Source organism: Neomonachus schauinslandi, chromosome 3 (assembly GCF_002201575.2).
Source record: "Neomonachus schauinslandi chromosome 3, ASM220157v2, whole genome shotgun sequence".
In the NCBI taxonomy this organism is placed as follows: domain Eukaryota; kingdom Metazoa; phylum Chordata; class Mammalia; order Carnivora; family Phocidae; genus Neomonachus; species Neomonachus schauinslandi.
This window is the reverse complement of record NC_058405.1, coordinates 66,574,633-66,592,212: the sequence shown is the minus strand read 5'-3', so window position 1 is coordinate 66,592,212 and position 17,580 is coordinate 66,574,633. Positions and strand designations below refer to the sequence as shown.

The window sequence follows — 17,580 nt, the reverse complement described above, 5'->3', positions numbered from 1 at the left end:
ATCTAGGAGGATTACATCATAAGCAAGAGGTGTTTATCCCAAGGATGCAGAGTTGGTTTAATATTCAAAAATATCTATCAATGTAATACACCATATCAACAGATTAAAAAAGAAAAAACATGTATGATATTTTAATAGACATAAGAAAAACAGTTGAAAAATTCAACATATATTCATAATAAAACTCTCAGTAAACTAGAAATTAAACTCAGTGTAATAAATCCTATCTACAAAAAACGTACAGCTAACATTCTACTTAATGGTGAAAGACTGAATGCTTTCCCACTAGATCAAAACAAGGGAAGGATGTTCTCACCCACTATTTGTATTCAGTATTGGGCCGGAGGTCATAGCCAGTTCAATAAGGCCAGTAGAAAATTCTAAGGTGGCTGAGAAAAGGTACTATAATAAGTGAATTTAGCAAAGTCACATGATATGAGGTCAGTATTCAAAAATAAATTATAACAACATGTGTTTATAATATATGTGAAATATTGGAAACTTAAATAAAGCAAAACCATTATAATAGTGTCAAAAACAAGAACTACTTAGGGTTGTACTTAATAAAATTTGTGAAAGACCTATATGATAAAAACTAAAAAATATTTTTGTAAAAAAATTAAAAATAAAGAAATGCAGAAATATGTATTCATGGATCAGAGGATCTAACATGGTTAAGATGGTAGTTCTCCCCAAACTGGTCGATAGACTCAAACCTAATCAAAATTCCAGCTGGCGATTTTGGTTTTCTTGGTAGAAATTAACAAGCTGAATTTTAAATTTCTGTGACAATACAAAGGACCTAAGATAGCCACAACAAATAAAAAATGAACAGAGTTGGAGGATTAGTATAAAGATAGGTAGATCAATGGAAGGGAAGAAAGAAGATCTTACAACTCAATAATAAAAAGACAAACTACCCAATATAAATCGGGCAAATGATTTGAACAGACACAGTAACAAAGAAGATATACAGATGGCCAGTCAGCACATGAAACCATGCTCCACATCATTATTCATTCGAAAAATTCAATTTTAAACACAGTGAGATGTCATTATGCACATACTGTAATCTATATAATTCAATAGATTGGCAATACTAAGCATTGATGAGAATGTGGAGCCACTGGTTGTACCTTGCTGGTGGGAGTGTAAAATGGTACATCCACCTGAAAAACAGTTTGTCAGTATCTTACAAGGTTAAACATACACTTAACCATTTGACCCAATAATTCTAAGCTTAGATATCTTCCCAAGAGAAATGAAAATATTAATCCACATTAAGACCTGTATGTGAATGTTCATAGCAGCTTTATTTATAATAGCCCAAAACTAGAAATAACCCAAGTGTCTGTCAGCAGGTAAGTGGATAAACTAACTATGATATAGCATTATATGGAATACTACTCAGCAATAAAAGGTATGAGCCACTGATACGCACAACATATATGGAATTTAAAAGTATTTTGTGAAGCTTAAGAAAGCAGACAGCAAAAATATGCTATGTGATTCCATTTATGTGATATTATGGAAAAGACAAAATTAGAGGGACAGAAAACAGTTCAGTTCTTGCTGTGGATGGCAGGAGAAGAGCATAAGGGAACATTTTTGCATGATGGAAATGTTCTTGGTTGTAGTGGTGGCTACCTAAAATATGCATTTGTCAAAACTCATGGAAATGTGCATTTAAAAAGAGTTAATTTTATTATATGTAAATTAGATCTCAATAAACCTGACTTAAAAAAAAAAAAAAAACACAGTAGTGCTTCGTTGCTTGCGAAGCTCTGTAATATGACCTGCAAGGCCTTTGCTTAACTGGCCTTCCTTACCTCCCCACACTGATCCAGGCTCCCTCCTCACTCCTAAAGCACCTCTGTGTCACCCTCATATTTCATTGTCCTTTACTACTACAAAGAAGGCCCTCAATAAATTACTGTTGAATGAATGAATGCCTAACTCTGTATCTCACTCTCTGGAATGCCCTGTGAGAAGCCAACCAAACTGATTGTTTCCCTAACAAGTCAAACACAATCGCCTTTTTGTGTGACTTTGGTCGAGTTACACAAACAAGTTATGCTTAATCTCTCTAAGCCTTAGTTTCTTCTGAGTGTAATGAGCTACTTACGCTTATCTAATAAGATATCAAATGAGGTAAAAATCCTATGAAATGATACCTATAATGCACCTAGCCTGCTAAGTTATCAATTCTCAATGTTCCTGACACATAATAGGCACTCAAGAAATGATCATTTGGTTTTATTATTATTTATTTAAGTGGCATGTGAGCTGGGTTTTGAAGACTATGGACAGAGAAGGTTGAGGACTCTAGAGTACCTTACACATCCCATCAAGAGCACTGATGGGTTTTTGTGTGTTCTTAGTATGGTAGTATCACTACTCCCTTATTGGTTTATTGATCACATTTTATGCAGAACACTAAAACAGACACAAGTGGTAGCATAGGGTGGCAATAATGACCTGTTCAGAGCCTTCCTAGTGTATTGTGCTACTTAGCAGTCAAAACAGTAAATAAAAGTCATATGTTACTTGTTTTCTCCCTTCTTTTCTAAAAGAAATGTATTTTAGATTGCATTATTCTCTAGTTCTTAGAATTCATACTGGTAGATTCAGCAATAAGAAATTGTATTTTTAATCAAGGGAAAAGCTCTTATTGGGGCTTGCAGTCATAATATTTGTGATACTTTTACAACCCTTTTCTTTTGGAAAAGGAACCATGTCATTGAGGGAGCACAGAACTTGGGAAATTAACTAAAGAGACTCTCCTGAAGTACACAACTCTTCCTGGCCTCATTGTTATTATATTGTGGCTAATGGTGCTCTTATGCTCATTTGCCTCCAAATTTTTCTCCCAAATTTTCTTTATACACCATCAATCCATGTTTCTGTACTCCTGTTATTAGAAGTTAAATAGAATAAAACGGCTTGAAGCAAGCCTTCTTTTCTTTAGTGACTGCCACATCTCTGATCTTGAGCTGGTATTTCTCAATTCACCAAGTCCTATTCCATCGCTATTCAGACTTGTATTCCTGTTAGCATTGACTGTCCTTCTCTTGGACATTACAACTTTGAGCTGTTTACTTGGAATCCTAAAATTTAAGCTAGAAGCTTGATTATTTGGCCCAGGGTTAACCCTAATAGGAGAGAGTCTTCTGATCAGTATTTTTGAAACTGTTTTCTTCACCATTAATAATGCATGAAATCAATTTAATGGGTTGCTTTCAGCATTTTCAAAAATAAGAAATAGTAAATAATAGTAAAAATAGAAATAGTAAATAATAGAAAAAATAATTATATGTTCAGGTAAATATTATTTGCTGGAGTGTTTATTGTGTGGATATATAGGGTTATGATATGAAGTGTATTTCTCATATTTTACTTTGAGACACAGTTTAAAAGCCACTGTTCTAAGCTGATTTGACAGTTTATGTGTCTTAAAACAACCTTAACATATCCTATTCTAATAACAATGTTTTCTAAATCCATATTAAACTATAAGAGGAGTAAGTTATACAAATCCTCCATACTGATATTAGTTGTTGAGACTGGTTTTACATAGAAGAGTAAATAGCTAAGCAACCCATCACTGAAGAGATTGGAAAGAAGAAAAATAGATTTGATATAAATTGACCTTTCTGGCCTGTGAACAAATCGAAAGTAACTCCCTTTGTATGTGTACCATAAAAGTTGACTTACTTAATCTAGTGACTAAAATAGTATTAGAATACCTGGGGACTCATCTTAAGAAGTGACCCTAACCTACAATGTTAAATACATGTATGCTTTTTGTAATCCTTCTAATGATGTTATTTCTGAGCTAGTTAACTTGGGGATCGATTTTGGAACTGTGCAACTAAATGAAGTTAACTAAGCAGCGCCATGCTCCCCCCATAAATAGAGAGAAATGAATCTTCCTAAGAAATCAAATCCAGACTTTCCCATCATTCACACTGCATGAACTCAGTGGTCCTCAAATGTCAATGTGCATTAGTATCACAAGGATGTTTATGAAACAGGTAGATACTTGGGTCTCACCTCAGACCTATGCAGTCAGAATCTCTGGATGGGAGTTATATCACCATTTTTAATATGTTCTGCAAATGATCAGGATCTTTAAAGTACACCAAAATTTGAGGACTATGAGAACTATTACACTTCATTCATTCATCTTAGGAGTCATGTAAAATTATCACCATCTTTACCCATAACTGGAAACATAAATATAATCATAAGCTAAGTGATTTTTTTCTATGCTTCACTAAGTATAATAGCTGTTTAGGTTCATAGTAGATTATAATATAAATTTCTCCTTTTATGTATTTGAAGTGATAGACTTATTTGAAGCCGCAAATAGGTGATAAGAAAATGAAATGCCTATCGGTGGATCCTTGTTTTCATCCAACATAATTACTTAATTCCCAGAGCTTTTTCATAACAGTTAATTACATGGGGGGGTGGGGGTAGGTTTTCAACCAATGTTAATTCCCTCTTCTCACCTCACTTTCTGTCTTTAATGACTCCTCTCTTCCATATCAAGTCCATAGACCTCAATCTCAAGCTCCAAAATTATCCTTTAGGTTTTATCTTCCTTCTCTCTACTTTTCCCAGATCAAAACTCCAGTTCTCCAGTGAATCTGAGACAAGTGTATGTCTGATTATATTTTTACAGAATAGGTTTTCATATAATAAGTTGATCCAAAAACATGAATAATTCGTATTTTATTCTCTGGGAAAGGTTTGGTGTTTTAAGACAATAACTTAATACTGTATGTAATTTTTTTTCCTAACAGCCATATATAGAGAGAGATTTTCAAGTCTCTAGTGTCTGTTTTTCCACTTTTCTTTCCTTTGCACCAAAGAAAGACTCAGGATAGCCCATTACAGAGACCCCCTACTGTGCCCCAGTTTTCTAATCTTTGTATTTTACCAGTCATATAATTGAGTAAATTGGGTCTTGCCTAAAAAAATATGAAGTTTGATTAGTAGTACAGCTCATAACTAATATGCTGACTTACAAATCTAGGTTTGAATATGCAGAATCACTTTGAAAGTCCCACCACAGCCTGATGTGGGGGTTCATAGACAAATGTCAAGATATGCCATTGTTTTTCCTTCTTAATCAGTGTAGAAGAACCAATGTATCAAAGTGTACCTTTCAGAAAAGTGAACTACTATTTGGTGAGCCGGGGGGGGGGGGGGGGGTACCTAGTACATGTCAAACACTTTACAAGTATTCTCTCATTCTCTATGCGCTCATAACCGTATGAGTTGTCCCTCCTTAAAGGAAATGTACTTTTGGGGAATGTAGGAAAATTAGAGACTTCTCAGGAACAACATGGTATTTATTTTGCTATTTTCATAAGGTGAAGACTTGTTGGCAGTAAAATATTTCAAGAACCAGTAGAGCCCAAAGCTTGTAAACATTTTCTAAAATAATTTTTTTAAATTTTAAATTAAAAAGTTAAAAGTTTTTCCAGATTTTTAAATAGTCTACTTTTATTTATTTTTTTTTAAAGATTTTATTTATTTGACAGAGAGAGATAGCGAGAGCAGGAACACAAGCAGGGGGAGTGGGAGAGGGAGAAGCAGGCTTCCTGCCGAGCAGGGAGCCCGATGTGGGACTCGATCCCAGGACCCTGGGATCATCACCTGAGCCGAAGGCAGATGCTTAACGACTGAGCCACCCAGGTGCCCAATAGTCTATTTTTTTTTAAGATTTTATTTATTTATTTGACAGAGAGAGCATAAGCAGGGGGAGTGGGAGAGGGAGAAGCAGGCTCCCCGCTGAGCAGGGAGCCTGACTCAGAGCTCCATCCCAGACCCCCAGGATCATGACCTGAGCCGAAGGGACTGAGCCACCCAGGTGTCCTTAAATAATCTATTAAGGAAACAATTAAGCTTCTCTGGCCCAAGCAGACTCTACCTTGCAGTGTCACCAGAGTCTCTATGCCAGATTTTGGGGCCAAAGGGAATTCTGCTCCTATGCTGTGTGGCCACTTAACTTCCAATCAGAGTCTGTCTTCTTGGCTAAATAAATCAGGATCTAAAAATCTAATCTTGCAGTTTGGGTATACACGCTTTTCCCCAGTTTATAAGCTATCTGAAATAGTACACCCTCATTTTCCAATCAGGAAACTGAAACTCAGACACAAGGAAAATTGTTTGCCCAATTCATAATACTGATAAAAGGCAGAACCTAAATATAAACTAGATTTGCTTTTGTCCCCTCATTCATCGTAGGTAATGGAAGACTAATTTTTCTGACCTCTCATATTGCTTTTTCTATTGATTTTTTCTTTCATCAAATTACAGAGGTTGTATTTAAAATTCAGCATCTGTTAATCTCAAGTCAAAGACCAGCAATTAAATTATAACATACTGCATAAAATTGGATTCTTCCTAGAATATCAGAATTTGCCCTGCTGATATATATTCCATTTGGAATAGAATACTTTGCTTTGTCTCTTGACTTTTTTCCTATATCTATGACATCTCTGTCTGTTTTAGAATAGGAACAAATAGGATTGAACAAATTGGGATTTTTTTTTTCTATTTCCTTTGGAAAATAGGCTCACATTAGAAGATGAAGACCACTTGAGAGTGCCTGGGTGGCTCAGTTGGTTAAGCATCCAACTCTTGATTTTGGCTTAGGATGTGATCTCAAAGTTGTAAGATGGAGCCCCCCGCGTTGGGCTCTGTGTTGGGCATGGATCCTACTTAAGATTCTCTTTCTCCCTCTCCCTCTGCCTCTACCCCCACCTCTCTTTTTCTAAAAAAAAAAAAAGATGAAGATGAACATTTCATTCATTTCCTATATTATATAGATACTATGAGGAAGAAAATGTTCTGTAATAGATATTCCTAAAGTTATCCGGTATTTTTTATTTACCTCATTTTTCGTGTGCTAAATGTACCATAGAATTTCCTGGTGCTAAGAAATTACCTTAATGTTAAAATTCTATTTCTTCTTTGCCCCTCCTTCTCACATAACACATTCATGTATTCAGTCAGTCAGTCATCCATTTAGCCAGATGTTATTTGTGAGTCCATATTTCATATCAGGTACCTAGCAAATCATAAAGACCAGAACAGAAATCACTGAAACAGAAAAATAAGATACAATAGAACAGATGAACAAATACAAAGATTTTTTCTTTAATAATAATATAGGCAAACTATCCCAAGATTGATTAAGAACAAAACAGAAAAATAAACATCAGAAATAAAAAGGAAACATAATTATAGATAAATTTAGAAAAGATAATGAGAGTGCTATCAAAATGTTTTACCATTAAAAATAAAAATTTTAGGGCGCCTGGGTGGCTCAGTCGGTTAAGCGACTGCCTTCGGCTCAGGTCATGATCCTGGAGTCCCTGGATCGAGTCCCGCATCGGGCTCCCTGCTCGGCAGGGAGCCTGCTTCTCCCTCTGATCTTCCCCCCTCTCATGTGCTCTCTCTCTCTCATTCTCTCTGTCTCAAATAAATAAGTAAAATCTTTAAAAAAAAATAAAAAAATAAAAAAATAAAAATTTTAATGAAATGGGAAAATTCCTAAAAAATATATAATTTCCAAAGATTGAATAACAAGTAAAAAGACCCTAAAGTTCTAAGTATGAAGGAGATTTAATCAGTGAAATTCCTCCTACAGTAATAGTTTACAGTTATATTCTACCAAATGTTCAAATAAAGCACCATTCCAACCATAGACCAGCTGCTAGAGAACACAAACAGAGGGAATGCTCTCAACTCATTCTTTGAGGCCTGTTTAATCCTGACTACAAAAGTGAACAAGATGTGTGGGAGAAAGGAAAACCACAAACCAGTCTCCATTATGAATGTAGATGTGTGAATCCTTATTAAAATATTAACAGAACCTAGTCCAGCTATGTATAAAGATATACTATGTCTGTGGGAGTGGAGAACTAGGGGAGGGAGGTGGGGGAAAGTTAACCCAGGAATGCCAAAGTTGTTTATCATTTTAAAATTCCTAAAAATGTCTTTCATTTATCATATTAAATCCTTATTATCCTCCCAGTAGGTTCAGATGCATCAAATAAAATTCAACATTCATGATTTTTAAAAAATATTCTTAGCAAACTAGAAACAGAGAAGGATTTTCTTAATCTGAAACGAATGCAGAAAACGTGCCACTTTATTTCTAAAATTTATAAACAAGTTAATCTGGACAACATATTTTGGCATATACATATATTAGATAAAACAATGAAGAGGCAAGAGAATGATAAACACAAAGTGCAGCAGAGTGGTTAATAAATGTGTGTGTTTATGTGTTAAATATATATCCAAATCAATATAAACATACATTCAAATAAATACAGTATTTTTTTAAATAAAGAAAAAAAGTAATTGAATAAAGTTAGGACACTAAAGATATTTCTGTGGACTCTCAAAACATGAGTAAAAGAAATTGGCTGTAAAAAAGAAACAGAAACTTCATCTTCAATGAAATTTGGTTTTGTGAGCTTTCCTCAACAGTCCAGATGTAAGACAGAGGAGGGAGACCAATTCTTAATCTAGGGTTACATATTTCCTGAGCAATTGTGGCAGATAGATAGGAATTGAGTGAAGGTGCCAGCAAGAAAGTAGTTACAACATGGAACTGTGGGATGGCAAGTTTGGTGGGAAAAGAAGTGAATCTGAGCAGTGGAAGAAGGATTAAGAGAACATAGAGGGATTAAACAATTGCAAGTTAGAAGAATCAAGAGCTTGTTTTTGCCTGAGTCCAGGGGAGGGACAAATGAAGGCAAGAGAGAACAGTAAGTGTAGGGAGGTTGCAATCAGAAAGTAGATTGTTGGGGGTTAAAGATTTAGGAAGTGAAGCCAGTTAGGGCTGGTAGAGTGATTTCCTGAAGTGAGGTAGAATTGAAGTTTCTAAAGGAATCATAGATTGAGGTATTTTTAGATCCCCTTAAAAAAGGGACAGGGAATTGTGAGCTACTCTGGGGAATGGTTTTCCATGTGAATAATGAAGTTACCCAGAATGATTCTGAGTCAGAACTAAGATTCTTTTTCTCTATGGAAGTAAAATAACCTACGTTAGTTGATGTGTAGCTCATAAGTATGTTAGTTGATATAGAACTCATAAGTGTCAGAGCTAGGAGGGTGGACTTTCAGGTAATTAATATAATTTCTCTGGTGTTGAGGAGGCAAGAGTCTTCCCCACCCTCTCCCCTCCTTTGCCACTGTGCCTCTTTGCTATGCCAATCCACTGTTTTGCTCCTGGGAGTCATACCTATTAGCCAGCCAGACCTAGAGCCTCCCCCTTCCTGCTGTGTTCTGTTAATCTATTTAAGTTTTGTAATCCACATTAATTTGCACATATTAGATTTCCTCCTGGCTTTCTTCAGCTTTCATGCACTAGACAAAGCCATTGAACAGAATATTCCAGTATTTCACATCTCTTTTCTCTTTTGAAGCCAGCCTAGCAAATATAGACCAACAAAACTTAATGATTTCACAAAACTTAATATTCAGAGTTTAAGTTACAGTCTTTAACTTTTTTTATTTTTCTATCCCTCAGTGAATTGAAGATTATCTGTATGATCGTTTACCCTCCAACATTATAGAGAAGTCTTAGCCTTTTTTCACAAGTATTGTGGCTTCTAACAGATTCCCTTAACCTTTTCGTTCTTTGAATAATTTATATTATCATTAACTTTTGTGCTAAAAATTAGAAAATATTCCCATTGGAATATGCCTATGTTCCTCTTAAGTATAATTGGAGAAATTATTGCTGCATGTTTTCAGGTGATATTTCCACTTACCCTGCTGTTATGCAAGATTTTAGTTGTGTCATACTGCCAGGAAGTCCCTGCTGGTCTGAGAATGACAGCCATTATTTAACTTAAATCTCATCACGGAGTAATGATGTCAGACCACACATGAACTTTGGGCGAAAAGATTTCTACTGAGAACTATGTTGAATTCAGTATCTACATTACTGCCTTGAAATAGAGAGACCATTCACTAGCTGGTTTTTGTAGAAGATGCCATACAGATATTACACATAATTTGGTGAAAAGATACTAAAACTTAGTGCTGTGTAATTCCACCTTAATACATTACAGTGAAGAAATAAATTCAATACAGTCAGACTCATTTCAAAGACATGTTATATAGCTTTTACAAATTATATTAAGCAATAATTTAGAAATATCAGGATACCCAGTAATATTTTTTTGTTTGCTTATACATAGTTACCAGTGAAGAAGACAAGTTTGCTATAGGTAGAGAGAATGTAGTGAACAATATAGAAAGAATTACTATGAGTTGCTATTTAGTATATACAAAAGTTAAAATGAGGTTCAATCTTTTCCCATTCTGACTGAAATTTATAACAACTTGAGCAAGAATAAAATGATAATTCATTTCATTAATGAGCAGTAGAAATAAAGAATAGCAATCTTGAAAATAGCACTCTTGTTAAAAATCTAAGTAGAGAAAAATTGGACCATGAATGGAGATGAGTGTTTGAACTGAGTCTTAAAATGATACAAGTAAAAGAACAGACATTATTTTGTAAGTTTGCCCTTTAAGAAAAACCCAAAAAGGCTTAGAGTTAACTTCAAATATCCTTTGATTATTTTTAACACGGTAATTGCGTATTGCAAAAGAAAACATTTTAGAAGATGTGAAAAGGCCCAGTCACTGTTTATAATTGACAAAATGACAAGAATTAATGTTAGAATTGCCCACAGTGGAGGAGAGCAGAAGTTAACATGAAAGGTTTTACTTCAAAAAATATTGTTGGCTAATGAAGATGCAATGCAAAATATAAAATTAGGAGAATTTTTTTTAAATTGCGATCTGAGGCAAAGAACTTAATTTTTCTGAGCCTTGGTTTCTTATGTTTAAAAATGAAAATAATATATATCTCTCAGGTTTCTTGTGAGAATTAAATATTATGTGTAAACTACCTATTTTATTACGTATCTCTCAATAAGTGGTTTGGTGACAGTTGTCGATTTCTTCTCCTCCTCCTTCTCCTCCTTGATCGTCGTCATCCTCATCACCATCATCATCATCATCATGTGGTTTAAACCAAGACCCATTTTTAAATCTCTCATTATTCTCATTGACTGGGCTCAGCTAAGCAGTTCCTTTGCTCCCTGTGAAGTTGTCTGGCATTTCAGTCACCTGGGAGGCTGGCTCTGGGCTTGGGAACTCATCTAGGCCTGGGATCCTGAGGTCCTCTATTCTCCTCGGGCTGTCTACATAATGTGAGCTTTTCTCAGTATTGCAGCAGATTCTAGAAGACAGAGTTCCAAGAAAGAAGAGCAAAAGGTACAAGGCATCTTATGCCCTGGCCCCAGAAGTCACGAAACATCACTTCTGCTATATTCTGTTGGTCACAGGAAGTCACAGGTGGATCTAAGAGGAGCAGAAAATGACTCCTCTTTTTGATGGAGCAATAACAATATCACACTGCAAAAGAGCATGTGGGATATAGAGATACTGTTGCAGCCATCTTTGAATAACCTCTGCCCTATGCTATAAAAGAAGTATGAAGAAGCTCCCTGTGTATACATAAGAAAAGGTCTTCAAGATATATTGCTAAGTGAGAAAAGCTAGGTACAGAAAATAATACTGTATTATAGTATAATATACTACCATAGTGTAAGGATATGGGGGAAAACATATTTGTATTTTCTTATGTATTTTTAAAAGTCTCTGAAAACATGCAAGAAACTAATACAACAGGTACCTGATGAGGTTGGAAATCAGGTGGTGAGGTGATAAAGTGAGGCTTTCACTGGATGTCTTACACTTTTTAAAAACAATTTGAATATTCAGATAACTTCTATTGTTTAAAAATTCAGTTTATAGGTTTCCTAATATATGGCCATCTAGCGTTTGTGTGAAAATCTACTTCCAAGATAGTGAATTCTGTTGTTTTCACCATTTACTCCAAAGGTGATGAATTCTGTTGTTTTAACCATTTAAAACACTGTCAAAAAGCCTTGATTTGTTTTGCCTTAACTAACTTTATCAAATTAACTGAATCATTCATTGACAAGACACACAGTACTTAACAGAGGCATTGTTGTAACAGTTTTATGGTATATTTCTGTATTTCAAATGTCTGAGTTATAATTTCATCTATCTTAATTTCATAATGTAACTTTAAACTTTATCCATAATTAATATTTCAAATACTGAAATTTGATTATTTAAAAGTAGTATTAACTGAAGTTATTAAGAATAATAATTTCAAAGGTATCTTCCTTTTTAGATTACTATGCCATGCTATGAAGGACCATATAGTTCGTGTTGCAAATGAAGCTGAGTTTATTTTGAACAGACAGAGAGCTGAGGATGTACATAAACATGCAGAGTTTGAGGTAAGGTTTTGGTGGCAGATTAAATTCTGTTTCTCTGTTATAAGTCAGCTATCACTGATGATAACCTTACATAAGAAGGTTTTTTTAAAAAGGAAAATTTCATTCAAGTCATTTCAGTTCTTTTTTTTTTTTAAAGCTTTAGTAAATGCCAAACACACAGCACTAATTTTTACCTCATTTACAGCATACAGAGATTCTTCTTACCATGTGCCTAACCTTTTGGTAGACCGAAGTTGTTCTAATGTACTCTTAAAGGCAAATAAAATTTTATGATGCAGTTACTTTAGTAATTTTTAAACTAGTTTATACATCACTAGAGATGGGTGTAACAAGTGGTTATATGAAGAAACTGTTTTACCAAATATTCAGTGATTTATTATTTATTAATGTATCCATCTTTAGAGTGACCAAAGATCACTTCAGTTCATGTTTTATTGTTATAATCAATATTTTATTGACAATTGAAGCATTGCTATTATATGGTATGCATGCAGATATATACATATATTGAGAATATAATAATTTAAAACTCCTCCTAAGTACCTTGACTAAAGAAAAAATTAAGTATCGTTTCTATTTTATATGCAAAAACTAAAGTATATGGAAATATTGTAGGGGTGCCTGGGTGGCTCAGTCATTAAGCTACTGCCTTTGGCTCAGGTCATGATCCCAGGATCCTGGGATCGAGCCCCACATCAGGCTCCCTGCTCCCAGGAAGCCTGCTTCTCCTTCTCCCACTCCCCCTGCTTGTGTTCCCTCTCTCGCTGTGTTTCTCTCTTTCAAATAAATAAATAAAATCATTTTTTAAAAAAGAAATATTGTATATTCCATACTAATAGAATTTATAAAAATATTTTTATATTTCTAGCATGTTAATAATTATTTGACATTTTTTTAATTGCCTCGGTTCAATATATTGATTTCAGTGTTTTAAATTATAGTGATTACTTAATTCATTCAATTTGCAAAGAAACTTGGTTTCAGAAATATTCAAGTAACCTGGTATTTGGCTTAGGTTGAACTGTCAGTGGCCTTGAAAATAATAAATAACCATCAGTTTATTTTCCTGATGCAACATGTAAACAAGTGTGGTGTGGCTGGAAATCAGAGCCCAAGATTTCAGTTTTGATGAGGTTTTTATCTCAGTAAGCCAGCTCTCTTCGTCACGCAAGTTGATGCCCTTGGTCTAGTAATCTCTGACCTCGCTAGCTGAAAAGCATGAGACAGAGAAATAACTGTTGTCACTCTCATACTCTTAACCTCTGCCTCATTTGTCAGGTGAGGCAGCACACACTTGTCACATGAGATTGCAACAACCTTATTTTGAAAAAAATACCAAATATTTTAAACTTTGATAAAAGTACATTGACAATTGGGTGTTTATCAATGTGAAGTTTCATATCCCTTCAACAGTAAATACTTCTGGATATTTATCAAGTTATCCTGCTATAATCTGGATGTCAAGAAAGTTTTGACTTATCTGTTCTTTGAAGCATATGTTTAGATATGAGATATGTCAGGAGTCTAAACAAAATAAGAATATTCAATTAACTATTGACTTCGGTTAGTAAATAAGATTTAGAATATTAGCTAAATCCCCTGCAGGATGAGTTTTGAATCATTCATATTTCTACTAAGAAAATCAAGATATTTTGTGGGGATATAAGATCAGTATTTGTCATGTGAAAATATTTAAAATAGATTTTCAAGCAGCTAGATATTAGTTACGAATTTTAACACATATTTAGCCAAGATGAAATTAAGCTAAGGGCAGGGTTTCTCAGCCTTTTTTTTCATTAGTGCCCCCCCACAAGGAATCTTTTTAGACAATTTTCATTCCAATCTCCCTCTTCCAGTAAAATTTTATTTCTACAATATGCTGCATATCTGTTTGTGTACTATATATACGTCTGTGCTTTATACATAAAAGGAATGTGATTTTTTCACACCCCCAACACCACTTTTTACCCCCTGGGGATGAGATCATTCCTACTGAGGATGCATGGCTAAGAGTGATAAGAGGCTATGAAGTGGACATGAAGACTCAGTGCTTTTTAGATTATGTAAATATAAAATAAAAATACTAACATAAGTCAAATTTTGAGAGTATTATCATTGTTATTTAATGGATATATATTGTTTTTTTAACTGAAATGTTCAAATTTGTTCTTTTTAAGTTAGAGCTATCTTGGTAAGTGCGTTGACTGTGTGTGTGTGTGTGTGTGTGTGCATGCCTGTGTGGTTTATCAAACACCACTTTTAAATTATAAAAGATTTTATAAAAGCCATGACATTTTACTAGGACTTTTGGGGGGAATTTCTCTGTCTCCCATATAAGCCTGTAATTAAGAGATAAAGTATATTTAATTTGAGATGGGTACTTCACAGTTAAGTTTTTTTTAGTTAACCATTGTAATTGTTAAGGAAGAAAAATGAAAATTTAATTTTGCTCTCCAATGAGCTAATGAAATATTAACCTCATTATGGAGGCAGATCATTGTACTAATTGGTGATTCCCTGTACAAAAAGATAAATTGGAAAATGAATTAATCCTTCTTAGATTACTGTAGGGTTATTTCTCTGAAAGAGATGACTTGTGGTAGTAGTCTGTATCAATAGATAGACTTCAGGGATATGTTCAAATACCTTCCATGAAACAAATTTTTACATAGTAAAGATGGATGTGAACTAATTATATGTATTTTTAGATGTGAGACTTTTTTTCTTCTAGTTATATGACTCATATTACATACTTGGTAATGTTAGAATTTACGGTCAGTCCACCCTATATAAAAATTATTATACAAAAAAATCAAACTTATACTTAAAGAGATGTTCATCTTCATGTTCATACTGAACCTTTTTGATACACAGTGAGACCGATACCGATTAGCTATGTTGCTGGTACCGGTGAGCATGAATGCGGACAGTGGACAGAATAACTGATTATTAGGAAAGATAAGAATAAGATAGTTGTTATCATGGGAACCTTTGAACACATCAAATTCTAAGGTTGGGAGAGAATATAGAGAAAACTTTAGCTTCTCATTTTAAAAATATGAACCTGAGTATGATGGGGAAATAAAAGAATTTTCATAAAGTGTGGGATAAAAAACAAGACTGAATTCCTAAATCATTGCTTTTCCTTGTACACCACATTGCCATTCATGAAATGGAAAACTATAAATTAAATGGCAAGTTTTGGATTTCTATATAATTATCAAGAATGTAATTCTCATTTTAAGTGTGGCATATACCATATTGGTTAAAATAATTAGATTCACATTTTTACTAAACCATTCTAAAATGATTACTTTTGGAATATATTAAAATCAGACTCTCGGAATTTTAGGAGCCTTAAACATCATTAATTACTTTATATAACATCATCCAAATTATCTTCCATATACTTTTATGTATAAGCACATAGAACACATTTTTGCAAGTTTGAAAAGTGAGTGTAGTGACTATATTCTTTTTTTTACTTTTAAAAAAATTTTTAATTAAATTTTCACAAGATTGTATTATCTGAGTTTTTAAAATTGAATTGTTACTACCCTTTAACTTAAAGTCAGATATCATTCCTTACTTTGACACAGCAAAAGTTATACATTGTTAAATATTATGCATTGTTTGTATATTTTTTGTAGTCACAGTGTGCCCAGTATGCTGCTGATAGAAGAGAGGAAGAAAAGATGTGTGATCATCTCATAAGTGCTGCTAAACATCGAGATCACGTTACAGCAAACCAACTGAAACAGAAGATCCTTAACATTCTCACAAATAAGCATGGCGCTTGGGGAGCGGTTTCTCATAGGTGAGTTTCACAAATTTACAAGTAAATAATAAGTCACAGGTTATTTATAATAGAAGTTAAAGATTATAAACTTTAAAATTATGTAGAAAATATGATTTAAAGCATAAAAATTACTTGAATTTTTCCCTGATACCTTTAGTAATTCTTCTTTAGAATTCTTTAGAAGAAAATCTAAACTTCTAACAGAAGCTCCAATGGAAGTCATTTCTAATTTAATAGTAATATGTAATACAAAAAAAAAATTAGGCAAGTATTTTAGACTCCTATCTCTTATATGATGTATGTGAATTTTAAGAATTGGCTCTTTTTTTTCATCTTTCAAGAGTCTACCTACTTATTAAATTTATATCATTCTTAATTTTTCTTATAAACAGGTAATAATATAAGCATTTACTATGGAGAGGTAACACATTCTTTTTAAAACTCTTCTTCCATATTTTTTTATTCAGTCTTTCTTATGAAAGATTTTCATTGCAGATTAGGGCATTTATGATATCATAGTAGAAGTAAACCAAAATCGGTTGTTTATGAATTAGGGATGTTCTCCTTCCTAAAGTTTTGTGGACCTAAAATTGTTTTGTTTTTTTTCCTCTACACAATGAAGTTTTCTAGAAAAATAATAGTGAGGCAGTCACTATATTTCAATTGCTAAGGTTCATTTTTAGATCTCTATTTTATTTGATCCTATTAAGTGTTTTTAAGTCTCTGGCAGAGTGTAGGGGTTAGTTAATTGTGAGCAGGACACTACTAAGAAGAATTCTGATAGAAGTAATTCTATTAGTTAGGGAAGAACATCTAGAATATGACCACGATACTGTTTGACCATCTCTCCTGGTATTTCAGGTGTGAGATAGACTTGGTAAATCTATAATTTTTTTATTTAAGGTAAAATTATAACTTAATGACTTTAAAAATAATCAACACTCAATATTTGTTTCTTATAATAATACTAATACTGTGACATCTAGCTTTTATTTAAGAAGATTTATTGTTTGCCAGGCATCATACTAAGAACTTTACATGAATTATTTCATTTAACCTTCAGAACATCTCTATTTAGGTTGGTACTCAAATGTGTTCCATATTATATTGAGGAAACTGGAGCTTTCAGAGGTTAAATAAAAATTTACATAGTATCACACAGCTTGTACAAGGAGAGACAGTGTTTCAGTCAGGGTTCTCCAGAAAAAAACAGAAAAACAGAACCAATGGGATATATGTGAGACATAGATAGACGTATAGGTATAGGTATTAATATAGATATAGATGTAGATTTATTTTAAGGAATTGGCTCACGTGATTATGAGGGCTGGTAAGTCTGAAATCTGTAGGATAGGGTGGCAGGCTGGAAACTAAGGCATGATTTTTGCTATAGTCCTGACA

General features: G+C 33.7%; 1 protein-coding gene across 1 annotated transcript in view; it reads left to right on the top strand.

Annotated features, from left to right (window-relative positions):
* The window catches only part of NBEA (neurobeachin), a 748,838-nt gene that overhangs the window by 373,240 nt on the left and 358,018 nt on the right, over positions 1–17,580 (top strand). Inside the window, 2 exon segments of the mRNA XM_044913201.1 lie at positions 12,272–12,380; positions 16,031–16,197. Of these exon segments, the coding sequence (XP_044769136.1) occupies positions 12,272–12,380; positions 16,031–16,197 (276 nt within the window).